General features: G+C 46.8%; 1 protein-coding gene across 6 annotated transcripts in view; it reads right to left on the bottom strand.

The window, feature by feature from the left end:
• Positions 1-13,142, bottom strand: part of NUGGC (nuclear GTPase, germinal center associated) — a 1,337,967-nt gene that overhangs the window by 497,639 nt on the left and 827,186 nt on the right. For 5 of the 6 annotated variants that reach the window (XM_085604518.1, XM_085604516.1, XM_085604517.1 and 2 more), the window contains one exon: positions 1,365-1,587. The exons of the other annotated variant lie outside the window; for it this stretch is intronic. In XM_085604518.1, the coding sequence (XP_085460644.1) occupies positions 1,365-1,587 (223 nt within the window). The remainder of the gene's footprint in view (positions 1-1,364; positions 1,588-13,142) is intronic. 6 annotated transcript variants of the gene reach the window in all.

The following is a 13,142-nucleotide window of genomic DNA, read 5'->3' as shown; positions in this document are numbered from 1 at the left end:
TTCGCAACACCACAGCATAACTAGCACCCTCCTCCGTAGCCACGGTAGGAGGAGACAGCATGCCAAGGTCTGGTAAGGTATCCAGACTACTGGCTTCCCCCAACTCCTCTGCTCTGCACAATCAGCTGCGAGAGGGTGCTCAGACCCCTCCCAGTCCCCCCCTTCCTGCTCAGGCCGGTCAACAGGCCTAAAATAAGGAGCAGGGACATGGGGGTAGAAATCCCGACGCCACGTCCACTTCAGGGCAGAAACCGGGGTCGACGTCGTCCCGAGGAGTGGACAACGTCGGAAGTCGTGCCGGTGGGGTCGGGTTGGTGGAGGTGTTATACGGTCAACCGGCGTCGACCGGGACCCAGGCCTGGATCCAGGTGGGTGCTGAGGCCGGAGCTGAGAGCAATGCCGGGGCCGGAGCCGCCAGCGATGAAAGGCGAGGACCCCTAGTCGGGACCACGGGCCCGAAGGCGCACCACCAGGACCCGCAGGCCCAAAGAGGCGAGCCATGGCCAACAGGAATTCATGTATTTGGGCCGGGGTCGCCGAAGGACCCGGGAAGGGCAGGTAGGCCGGCGGCTACTGCACAGGCTTTGCCGGAGCCACAGGGGAGGCACCACCCTCAGCCGCGTCGCATGACCAGCGAGGGGAGTCGGAGAACGATTACGCGTCTTCAACTTCTTGTGCTTCGCCTTACCTGACCCTGAGTGCGAAGACTTAGATCCCGAAGACAGATAGTGTTGACTCCGCGCACGGTCCCTCGACCTCCAACGGGACCGGGACCTCGAACGGCACAGAGCCGACCGCCGGGCCTCCAGCAGTTTTCAGGACCGCTCCTGAAAAGACTTCGGTGCCATGGCCAGGCAGTCAGGGCACGAAAGAAAAGACACACTCGGTGCGGGTCCGTCACCGACATCATACGGTGACAGTCCTCGCAGGACTTAAAACCGGGCATCCTAACTACACCAAGAGTCGAAGACTCTATGAAAAATAAGAGAAAAAGAGGCCTCAAAAAGTCACAAAAATTGATTGGGGGTTCCTGCTCTTCCCAGATCTGCACTTGCTGCCCTGAAAAAGAAACAACTGACGTCAGCGCGCTTGGGCGGCGTCTAAGTAGCGCCTGCGACGTCATCTCAGTGACCACGACGCCAATGACGGACACGGAGCAGCACAACGCCACCTACCGACGCGCAGGGGTACTGCTGAAGGAAACTTTTCGGATCCAGCCTGGCGCCTGGGTGTAATTCTAAGGTAAGGAATCTATCACTATGTGTTTCTTTCAGATTATATCCTTTACAAAAATCCCAATATAAATAATTACAGTTAAAAAAAACAGTAACATTTCGGACTATTTAGCAATGTAAACTCTGCACCTGTTTCCTCCTCCTTTGTAAACACCTTGGCAGGCTCTTCGTATTTCAGTTTCCCACGAAGCTTCAAATACTCAGTGGAGCTGACTGTAAACACCTCAAGTCTTCTCTGTGGAGTGCCACCCATTTCTTCTGCCTCTGAATTACTGAAGCCTTCCTCTTCTTCGTCGTCTTCACTGCTTTCTTCATCCTCGTCTTCTTGGTCTGTAGATTTCTTTTTCATTTCCTTAAGGAAATTAAGGAATTAAACATTGGCTAATAAACATATCTACCGTGGTTTTTTTTTTACATGAAGAGTGTGGTAACCAAGGGCCTGATGTACATAGACAGTTTCCATAAAAAGCAGTTGCAGATTGTACTCCACCTTTTTGCGAATGGAATCAGATTTTGCAAACCAACTTATGTGCTTATAGGCTGCTTCACACAATGAGAAATCGTAACGAGTCACAGACCACCATGCCTAATGAACCTTCAAATAAAGCCAACTTTTTTTTTTTTAAACACAGCCTGTTTTTCTTAAAGAAAAAAAGGCTACTATGAAACAAAAGTTCTTCAAAATTACCTTGTGAGTTTACATTCACAAAGTGGAAGGAGTCACCAGGAGACCCATTCCCTTTGCAAATGGATCAGCACCTCAACTCGGGAGTTTATAATTTTTACAATGTTTTGCAAATGGATTACAGTTGCAAAACACTGGTACATTTCACTCTGATTTGCAATTTTGAAGAGATGCCTACAACATGCCCCTTCCAAACTGGGAATTGGTACCCATTTGCAATACCCTTTTCGGAATCGGTAAGAGTTTACCGACTCATAATATGGGATTTATACATAGTAAAAGGCTATGTTGTTGTGGCAAATTTCACTATTTTGCAACTTTCTGCAACTGTGAAATAGGTTGTTACATTAACCCAAAGAGGCATCAGAGAAGCACAGATTTCCCGGATTCTGACGCTCCACTGATGAAACACCTTTTAAATCAGGTGTCAAAATATTTGAGCCACAGGCGCGCTTACTTATAGCTTTAAGCATAGACTGGAAACTTGAAAGTAAATATCTAATAAACCAGAGCCAATGCAAAAATCAGTGTAATGAGATTCCTCTAGCTCACTTCTCCAAACACTTCTATATTTTAGAACAAATGATTTGAATAATAATTTGTATTGAAAAGTATTTATGCAAATGTACGTACAATATAATAGAAAAAATAACAATGCTGTCCCATGAATATCTGGACAGCAGTGCAGCGCGGAGCCCTGCACATGCCACAGGTGATGTAAAGTTGGGCCCCTCATTTCATACGTTAGATAACTGAAAGATGCCCATACTTAATTGCATGTAAATACGATTTGCAATATCAATGCTTTCAGTGTAAAAAGTGTGTACCAAACTATGCATGCTACAGGTGTTCTGTTGACCCTTCTTTAGGGAGAATACATCTCTTTAGCTGTTATTTCTCCTCCATCCACCAACATCACTGGTTCCAAATCATTGGGAATCAGTATCATCCCGAACGCTCTTGGTCCCCCGTCGTAAGACTGATGGCCCTCTTTCTGCAACTTACACTCCGCTCTTCTGTCCTTCAAACATTGATTTCCTGAATCCCCAAATCTCTGTGCATTAACTCATAAAACTATTGATTCACATCAGCTGCCTCTATGTTTTCCCTTAGCTTATTAACGAAAACTCTTCCACATCTCACTGTTGACTATCCAATACAGTGATGCTTAAATCAGCATGTTCATCTTGACACCTCCAAGAATCATTTCACATATAGGTTTCTTCTCAACAGTTCCATTCACTTGAAAAACATCCTATCCAAAACTTAGAACACAATTATCTTTCTTACAAACACCTGATTCCATGCAATTTTCTGTATGGCGGGCATTACCCTATGCATCTTCCACCACACACTTCACATTATCATCATTCCTTCTCCGACAAACCCTGAAGAAATGTCCCTAGATCCCACGTCCAGAACATTTAGTAAAAGTACAAGTCATCACATGCATCTAAATTAGTTATTCCGCAAGGTTTATAGATTGAATGACAGAATGGAGCTCTAATTAAAAATGACGACTCCGGACTTAAAATGTTTTAAAAATAATATTCGACCTTCACAACAAGGATGACTGTAGGAAGCTGGCTCCGTATATAAAATGAGGTGTAGTGTGCACAGAGTCCAGCGGATCCCTTATTGGTATACAGAGGTTGAAGTAGATAACACCAACACTCTCTTGTGTGGTAGTGTGGGCGAGCAGTTAGGCTTATCCTTATCAGAGGGCAATGCCAAGCATTTGTTGTACACATACACACACACACACAGGCAAGAAATGATGACAGTGACTTAATCAGAGACCAATGTTTTGTAAAAGAATACTTTTAGTATGTTTACTTTATGGAACCAAAGATATTTAGTTGCATGTAAATACGTTTTCCAATATCAATGCTTTTCAATGTAAAAAGTGGACACTGCATTTTTCAACAATGCAATGTTATCATATGGAAGGAAACACAATCAGCAATATGTAGGTAAGTAAACAATTTAAAATATTGAGCTTCTGGATGAAGAATCAGTACCAGTATCAGTACCAGGCAAGTGACAAAAGTGCACCACCAGCAGCACTGGGGTGGCCGGCTAGAGAGGTAAAATTCGGTATCTGGTGCCAACGTCACCCAACGGAGAAAGGGGGCAATCAAAGTGGTACTACTTACAGGTCTCTGGGGGTTAAGGTAAGCATGGGGGCCACAATGCAGCACCAAACGTACAACTCCAGCAGCACAGGGGTGGCCGGGTGCAGAGTGTCAACACAGCGTTGGACGCCTAATTCAAACCAATGGGGCATCTCGAACTTAGAAAAGGGCTGCAGGCTCAGGCCAGTAGGTTTATCGAAGGAAACCTACAGCTGCACAGGTAACTTGGGATATGCTGGGGAGTGGGGACACAGTCGATTGATCTCCCCAAGCCCAGGGGCTACGGGTGCTGGGGTGTTCTCTGGTGTCAGAAAACAGCTTACCAGTGCAGGTCACGGGGGGGGGGGGGGGGGGCATCGTGGAGAGGCTGCAGGCTTTAACGTGTAGTCTGCCAGGGGTTAGCCCACGGTGGACTCTTGTTTAGGATCGCTGGGGAACCTTTGCTGGACCTGTGGGCCACTTCAACTCGGCCCATGGGCGTTGGGTGCAGAGGTGGTCGGTTTTGCGGTTCCACAGGCAGAGCTTTTGGTCTTTGGAAGTTTTCCTTTGGATAGGTCTACTGTCCACGGGAGATCATGAGTCTTTTAGAAGACAGGATGTCCTCCCAGGGTTCTGGAGGTCGATGGACTGAGGACGAGTCGTCGTTCTTTAGCAGGGTATTTGAGGGCTGCAAACAGGCCAGTAGGGCTAGGGCCAAGTCAGTTAGTGTCTTCAGTCTTTGCTGCTGCATGGCTCTTCTTTGTCCTCTTCTTCTTAGGTCATCAGTAATCTGAGGCTTAAGGTTCAGGGGTGCCCCTAAATACTCAATTTAGGGGCGTTACAGGGATAAGAAGTTAGAAGCCAATGGGCAACTTACCTTTAGGGTGCCTACACCCTTTGTATGACCCCTAACCCTATTGGCTAGAATATTCTAAAACAATATGGAGGATTCTGAAAGGAGGAGGCCACTTCAGTTCAGGGCACCTTAGGTGTGGCCCTGGCTGAGAGGGGACACACCTCTCTTGCTTACTAATTTTCCTGCCGAGCTTGCCACAAAAAATGGGGCTTGGTCGGGGGTGGGGGGGTGAAGAGGGCATCTCCACTAGCTGGAGAGGCCCTGGCAGCATAACAAAGAATGCAAAGTCTTTGAGGCTCACTGCCTTTCTATGATGTTCCTGCTTGGGGGTAGGTGTGAAGCACCTTCACCCAGAGTGGGCTTTGTTTCTGACCCACGAGAGCAAAAGGCTCTCACCTCAGGGATCAAAAACACGCCTACAGGTGGCAGGCCAGTGAGGACCAGTCAGGCACACACCGGCAGGTTTGTAGGTTTTCAGGGGGCACCTCCAAGGTGCCCTCTGGGTGCATTTCTTAATATATCCAACACGGGCATCAGTTTGGGTTTATTAAGCTAAGATGTTTGATACCAATCATCTTGGGATTCAGGGGAGCCTTCATGGAGGTGTGTAACTCGTAATGACAAGCTACCAGCCCATGTACTCAGTTTGGCTTCACAGTGCATGTATAATGTCGAAGACTGGACTTAGAGCACACTATCGCAAGTCACGACTGTTAGGGACCTAGCAGAACCAAAGAGATACCTTCATAATGCATGGGAGCCCACAGATCTTAATCATATGACTCAGGACTGGGTGACACTAGGCATGACATTAGCTAAGCGAAATATTGTTCAATGCTGCGGAACCGGACAGACTCCTATCCTTCACCAATGGTGCAGAGACATGGACAACGCAATGATGGTGGAGAAATCAGTCTATGTCCACAGAGGATGCCCCAAAAAATGGACACGGGTGTGGGGCGGGTGGAACGCTTATCATGGGAATATATGTGAACCCCCGCATGAGCAATCATTGTCGGAGGTCAGTGAATAACGATACCAAAACAGGAGAAAGATGCAGGTTACTGTCAATCTTTGTTGCTTTCTAAACGGAAGCAGTGAGAAACACTCACTGTGGAAGATGTCAGATGTTGAACTACTGTATAAACTTCTGGAACATAATGTATACACCACTAAATTCTACTGTATTGCATTGTTTTCGTCACTCACAAAATGTCAATAAAAAATGTATAAAAAACACTATATGGGCATATCGCTCATGCAGCTACGCCCTCACGGGAAATATAGTTTACCCTGCCTTAGGGCTGTAAGGCCTGCTGTAGAGGTGACTTAGCTATGCCCCTTGAAGTACTGGTAGGCCTGGCACACAAGGGTGTGTGCCAGGTCAACTCTTCACTTTTATTTGCACCAAAACATGCAGGCTGCAGTGGCAGTATGCCTGTGTTTGGTTAGGGGTCTCTCAGGGTGGCTCAATACATGCTGGAGCAATTTAAGACCCTCTCTGGTGATAATGCCCTTGGTACCACTGGTATCTTTTAAAGTGGACTATGTGTGCCAATTGTGGAAACAAATGTACAGTTTTGGAAAAGAACAAAGGCACTGGGAGCCTGGTTAGCAGGGACCCAGTACTCTACAGTCAAAGTAGCATTACAAGCCAGGCACAAAGTGTGTGAGAGTGTGAGAGTGTGAGAGAGTGAGAGTGTGTGTGTGTGAGAGTGTGTGTGAGAGTGTGAGAGAGTGTGTGTGTGAGTGTGAGAGAGTGTGAGAGTGTGTGTGTGAGTGTGAGAGTGTGTGTGAGAGCGTGAGATAGTGAGATAGTGAGAGAGTGAGAGTGTGAGAGAGAGTGAGAGAGAGTGAGTGAGAGTGAGTGAGAGTGAGTGAGAGTGAGTGAGAGTGAGTGAGAGAGTGAGTGAGAGAGAGTGTGAGTGAGTGAGTGAGTGTGTGTGTGTACCGCAAAAGAAACCCGCTGTCCTACGACGACATTCAAATTATAAACAATTTGCAGTTGTGATGTACCATTGGCCATTTTATCTCAGAAAAACATTTTTGCACTGAAAAAAACCTATAACTGGTACACAATATATCCCATCACATTATTTACGACATTTCCAAAGGTTCTGTTCTTTAGTGCATGATATTCCATGTAAATGCCAAAAGTAAAGGACCAGTCTTTCACTAATTAGATTACAAATATATATATAATTAGCATTCATATGCCATAAGGGTTGTACTTTTTTTTATTACGTACTTGACAGTATGCTTTCTCGGTCTATGTATACCTTTCAAGGGGGAAGGGCTATATATAATGCTGCAAGTTTTGGCGCCAAACAGATTGACAAAGGCTTCTAGCAAGCCGGAACGCATCTCTTGGGTGACCTATGACATTAAACTAATGCCGTATCCTGACAACCTGAAGTCCGTGCCTTTTTTTTCATGGATGTTTCTGTGAGAGCTGGATATTGACTGACACATACACACACACACAGACACTTTAGCATGGCCAAGAAAACACACGCACTCCAAAGGACCATTTCACCCAAGTGTTTTGTAGGACTTGCCCAGTTTCTCAGGATTTGAGAAAAAAGGTGTGTAGCAGCTCCCACTAAATATTGCTAGAGTACGGACAGAAGTAAATAATGTTACTTACCCTGTAAGCATCTATTTGTGGCATGTAGCGCAGTAGATTCACATGCGCCCAACCTCAGGCCTGGCAACTTCAGGCCTGGCTAGTTCGCCAGGAGTCGGGAGGGGCACCCATTACTCAGATCTTATCAAGCAAGCATATGCTACTCGATTCTCCTGGGTCCATTAATATGGCCTTTCGAGAAGATTATGAGACACTTAACCAGCACCAGGAGGCTGCCTTGCCAGAGACGTTAACCGAGTTATTGGCCCCACTGCCCCTGCATAGGCAAGACCCTGCACTTTGGGAGGGAATAGGGAGCCTGTGACAGTACAAGACATTCAATTTGCCATTAAGGACATTGGTATTAAAATTTTATGCCACTTTCACCCCCACCCTGGCCTCTAGACTGGAAACCCTGTATGCTGAGTCGGTGCACTTGGACACATTGCCTGAGTCAACTAGGGATGTATTAGTGATCCCACCCTCCCCAAGTCGAAGAATTTGGGCACCAGCACATCAGAGTTTTGCCCCCTGTCCATGTTAAATATGGACTTCAAGATTTTTAGGAACGTGCTGGTGCTGTGCTTGCTCCCTCACATGCCGGATTTCACCCATAGTGACCAGAATGGGTCTGTACCAGGCATGTCTACCCCTCTGATTCTTCGTTGGTTGTACCATATCCTACACCATCAGCATATCCGTTCTTGCCCAAATGCCCTTATTAAGTCAATAGACCATTAAAAGGTTTTTGATTCGGTGAGGTGGAACTTTCTCCATGCAATTATGGTTAAGATGGGGCTGTGAGACGGCTGGATAAAATGTGTTTGTCTCCTATATACTAACCCCATGGCGAGGGTCAAGACAAGTGGTACCATTTCCACCTAATATGGGTTCCACCAGGGCACTAGGCATGGATGTCCACTCTCTCCTCTCCCGTTTGCCCTGGCTCTCGAGCCGCTGGCGTCACGTTTCTGTCAGAGAGGAGTGGGTTATAGGGTTAGAAGGCAGGGAGCATATTATATCCTTGTACGCCGATGATTTGTTATATTTGATGGATGGTCCATGGGGAGCTGGAAATATGCTGACTCTGCTGAATGAATTCTATGCCCTCGCCGGAGTCCGCGTTAACAGAACTAAAACACACTTGTTTCCCATGACGGCAGGTGCAATGCAGCTGCTTGCCATGCCCCTGGGGTTGACTTGGTCACCGGTGTCATGTCGATTCTTGAGATTTCAGGTGTTTCATCACTCGGACAATCTTAATGACGGTTATCTGGGGCCGGCGATTCGCTCACTCTGTGTTCAACTCTGGTGATCCTTGAACAGGGCTCGAAAAATCCACTCACCCGCTCACATTTGTGAGCTAGATTTAATGAGGATGAGCTATTGTTAGGTCCTACTCGCCCTTCTGGCGAGTAGGAAGACAAACTAACTTTTGTCCTCTGTCTCTGAAAACGGAGCAAATGTGACAAAGATTTAAAGGCATTTTTATTGCTCACAAAGTGAATGAGCAATAAAGAAGCCTTTAAATCTTGTTATCTTGTCACATTTCCTCGGCTTTCAGAGACGGAGGTCAAGTAGGTTGCAGTTAGGTCGAGGAGGTTTTTTAAGGTACTAGACCTGCCGGACTAGTACCATTTGGGGGATTTTTCGAGCCCTGCTTGAAATTATCAGTCATAGCTCGAATCTCTTTCTCCAAGATGATTATGTTGCCAAGATTGCTATATTTCTTTGTTAATCTGCCGTCAAGGTATCACGCTCCTCGTTTTATCACTTGGATACCTAACTCCAAGAATTGATACAGAATGGTGGGCACAACAGTCTCCCTGGCAGTGCTCCCGAGACCCTCAGTTGACGGAGTCTGGTGCCCATGATTTTAAATTATACACCTTGGCAGCCCTTCTTCAATGGGTAACCCGGTGGTTGGTTACAGAGAACCTCGAGGAACTGGGACCAATCGGATTGGCTGGTAACCAGGGGACTCTACTCGCAAAGGTTCATGATTCAAAAGTAGTGATCCCTCGATTTGGAGGGCCTGATCACAGTGGGTGACTGCTACCAATTGGGAGCACTAATCCCACTGGAGGATCTGGCGGCACAGTGTGAGTTACCACCTGGCCAGTTTCTGACCTATCACGCTTTAGTACTGTTGTTTGGGGACCTGTGTTCCGATAGCCAACAGGAGCCTGCGACCCATGCTGTTCTTCAGGCACTGGTGACACTGTGCACTGCGTGCCACATGGTAAAGTGGTTCTATCGAGCGCAACTGGAGATGGCCATGACACCACTGGCGAGGACACAGGGGAGATGGGAGGCACTACTGGAAAGGGACCTCCTGGACTTTGAGTGGGATGCGTTTCGGGCATGCCCCTTGCGCATTTCCAGAAATACAAGGTTAAAATATGTCCAGTTTAATTATATACGTATGATCTACTTGACTCCTCATAGATTACAGGTCATGTATGGAGGAGAGCAGAGGGCTTGCCCCAGGTGCATGGCACTTGGAGCAGATTTTGAACATATGATTGCGAACATTCTGGGACACAGTAATCGCCACACTCAACAGGGGGATGGACCATACCATTTACTGCACAGCAGAGGCGTGCTTCTTGAGTTGTTTCCGAGACCTAAGGCGCGTAGTGTTGGCACCAGATTTGCATACCTGGCCAGGACACTGATAGCAATGTGATGGTGCTCTGGGGTGGGCTCAACGGTTGCAATATTGCAAAGGGATGTTACCATGCGGGCCAGGGCAGAGGAGCACAGGTTCTAATCCGGAACGATACACGAGGGATAAGATGACGCCCGCTAGCGGGACTCTGGGCAGAGGTGCTTAAGGCATGGGACGGCTAGGAAGACGACTCTGGGGGAGAAGCTGGGTACTGAGCCTTGCAGGGTGGCGGACAGCCCTTAAGAGCGCTTAGGAGAATAAGAGACATTTTTGACTGAGAGGTGATGAAATTGGAGACCACGGTGCCTTCTATATGCAGCATAGAGACCCAGAGAGAACACCACAGATTGTTCCTCCCTTTGAGGAAGGTTATACCCATAACTTGAATGCTTGATGGGAAGTGCCGATAGATGGGTTGCCTTATAGCCCTATCCCCCCGGTATGCTAAAACACATGCCATGCCATGCAAGCCATGGTTATGCCGGTACTGAAAAAGGCTACATTAGATCCTGCAAAGCCAGAGCACTACCGGCCCATCTCTTTGCTTCCATGGGTCTCCAAGATCGCTGAGGCTCATGTCAATAACATCCTATCTGGCCACCTTTTAAATACAGGTATCCTTCACCCCTCCCAGAATGGCTTTAGAGCAGGCCATAGTACGGAGACAGCCCTGGTGGCTATGGTTGAGCATCTTCGTACTATGCTAGACTCTGGTCACACGGCGGCACTGATCCTGCTGGATCTCAGTGCCGCCTTTGACACGGTTTCCCACCCGATCCTGCTCCAGAGGCTGAGAGAAGCGGGAGTTAACGGGACTGCTTTGGGTTGGTTTCGCTCTTTTCTGGCCGAGCGTACCTTTAAGGTTTGTTCTCCCCCTTACGAGTCTTCTCCCCGCCCTATTTCCCAAGGAGTTCCGCAGGGTTCGGCACTTAGTCCGACCCTGTTCAATTTGTACGTGAGACCGTTGACGGAAGTTGCCAATAAATGGGGTCTCACTATGGTATCTTACGCCGATGATACCCAATTAGCTGTGGCTCTTAATGGGTCTACCACGCTGAATTCCTCTAATTTCCAACAAGCTCTTAGAGAGGTGGCAAGCTGGATGACCGACAATCGTCTCCAACTTAATGCCACAAAAACAGAAGTCTTAGTGCTGGGCAAGGAAATCCATCTTTGGGGAGACGACTGGTGGCCTTTAGAGCTCGGCCCAACTCCCATACCAGTCACCCAGGTGAAGAATCTTGGGATTCTGCTTGACGCCAATCTATCATTAATCCCCCACACAAAGAAAGTTGCGGGCACCTGTTTCGGCGTTCTTCAGAGTCTCAGGCCTATTCTTAAATTCTTCGACGCTTCTACCAGGCAACTTATAGTGCAGGCCATGATTCTTTCCAGATTGGATTATGCCAGTGCACTCTTATTGGGCACCAATCAAGCAGAGCCTACACGCCTTCAGCGCGTACAAAACGCGGCTGCTCGTATACTGATAGGTCTGCCTAAATTTTGCTCAGTTAGGAGCGCCATTTCTGATCTTCACTGGTTGCCCGTTAGGCAGAGGATAAAATTTAAAGTACTGTGCCTGGTTTTTAAAATTCTGAAACTGGCTTCACCTCCTATTTTGTCTCAGACTATCTCCTACTACACACCGGCTAGAACACTTCGTTCAACCGGTCAATTTTTGGCCACAATCCCTCGCTTTAAAAAAGCCAGAATGGGCGGACGCTCTTTTGGTGTCTTGGCGGCCAGCCTTTGGAACACATTGCCGTTCAGTGTTCGGTCCATTCCGGACTTGCTTCCTTTTAGGAAAGCGGTGAAAACATTCTTGTTTCCTTTGGTCTAGCGATCTTGGTTAGCATGTTTATCTGTTGGTTATGTTGCTCGTCCTTTGTAGCGCCAGGACGCCGCTTGGCTGTGGCATCTGTGCGCCTTATAAATGAAAAATAACATAACATAACATGACCTAGAATGTGTGATCTCCTGTGAGATATTGCATATTTAATTGGTGTTCCGGCCCAGGACTATTTCACTTTGTTTTAATCTAGTTTAGGTTGTTTATCTTTTATGCACTATGTGACTGATGGCCCCCTTTGAAGAGTTCATATAGAGAGCAGCTCATAATAGCGAATAGGAGACTAGACTTGAGCACTAACTATTTTGTTGTACATAAATATAGATTCCATGCTGTCTATCTAAGACTGGGTAATGCCAATGATGTGTTACTAAATAAATGTTAGGATTCTCATTGCCACGTGACATATTATGCTTGCACGAATTATATATTTCCTGAACCGATATAGACAGTGCAAGATTGAAGGACTCCCACATATGATTGTGATATGTAAAAGAATGCGCTTAAGCAAACTTATGTACCACTATTAAATGCCAATAAGGATTATGTTATTTACCATGTAAGTATCTTTTCTTGTCGTGTAGTGCTGTAGATTCACATGATTTGCATACTCCTGCCATCTAGTGTTGGGTCTGAATGTGTGCAAGTTGTTTTTCTTCAAAGAAGTCTTTCGAGTCACAAGGTAAGGCGGCGACTCCTCTTAGTAACAGTGCGCATGGGCATCAACTACATTGTTAGATTATTTTCCTGCAAGAGGATGAGAATGGAGTACAAGTATAAGTAAATAGATTGTCGTACTTTAGAATTTGGGACCGCGTAGGAGGCAGGGCCCTACCCCTGTCTATCCTGGTAGTAGTGAACCGCGAATGGTTAATGCGGTATGTACGAGTGCTTTCTGTAATGTTTTAGCTATGAATGCACTGTGTATACGCTATTTCACATCACTGCGTGGGTTCCATTTTGTATCAGTGGCCATCTTATGGTTGCCCTCACATAGGCTATATAGCATGAAGCGAATACGGGCCTTTTAGAGCACATGTGCCTTTCCTTGACTTTTCTGTGACCTGGGCAGCTTGGCTCCGCTGCCCCAGGTCAAACTGGTCTCA

Source organism: Triturus cristatus, chromosome 5_1 (genome assembly GCF_964204655.1).
Source record: "Triturus cristatus chromosome 5_1, aTriCri1.1, whole genome shotgun sequence".
Taxonomy (NCBI): domain Eukaryota; kingdom Metazoa; phylum Chordata; class Amphibia; order Caudata; family Salamandridae; genus Triturus; species Triturus cristatus.
This window is presented reverse-complemented; position numbering and strand designations above follow the sequence as displayed.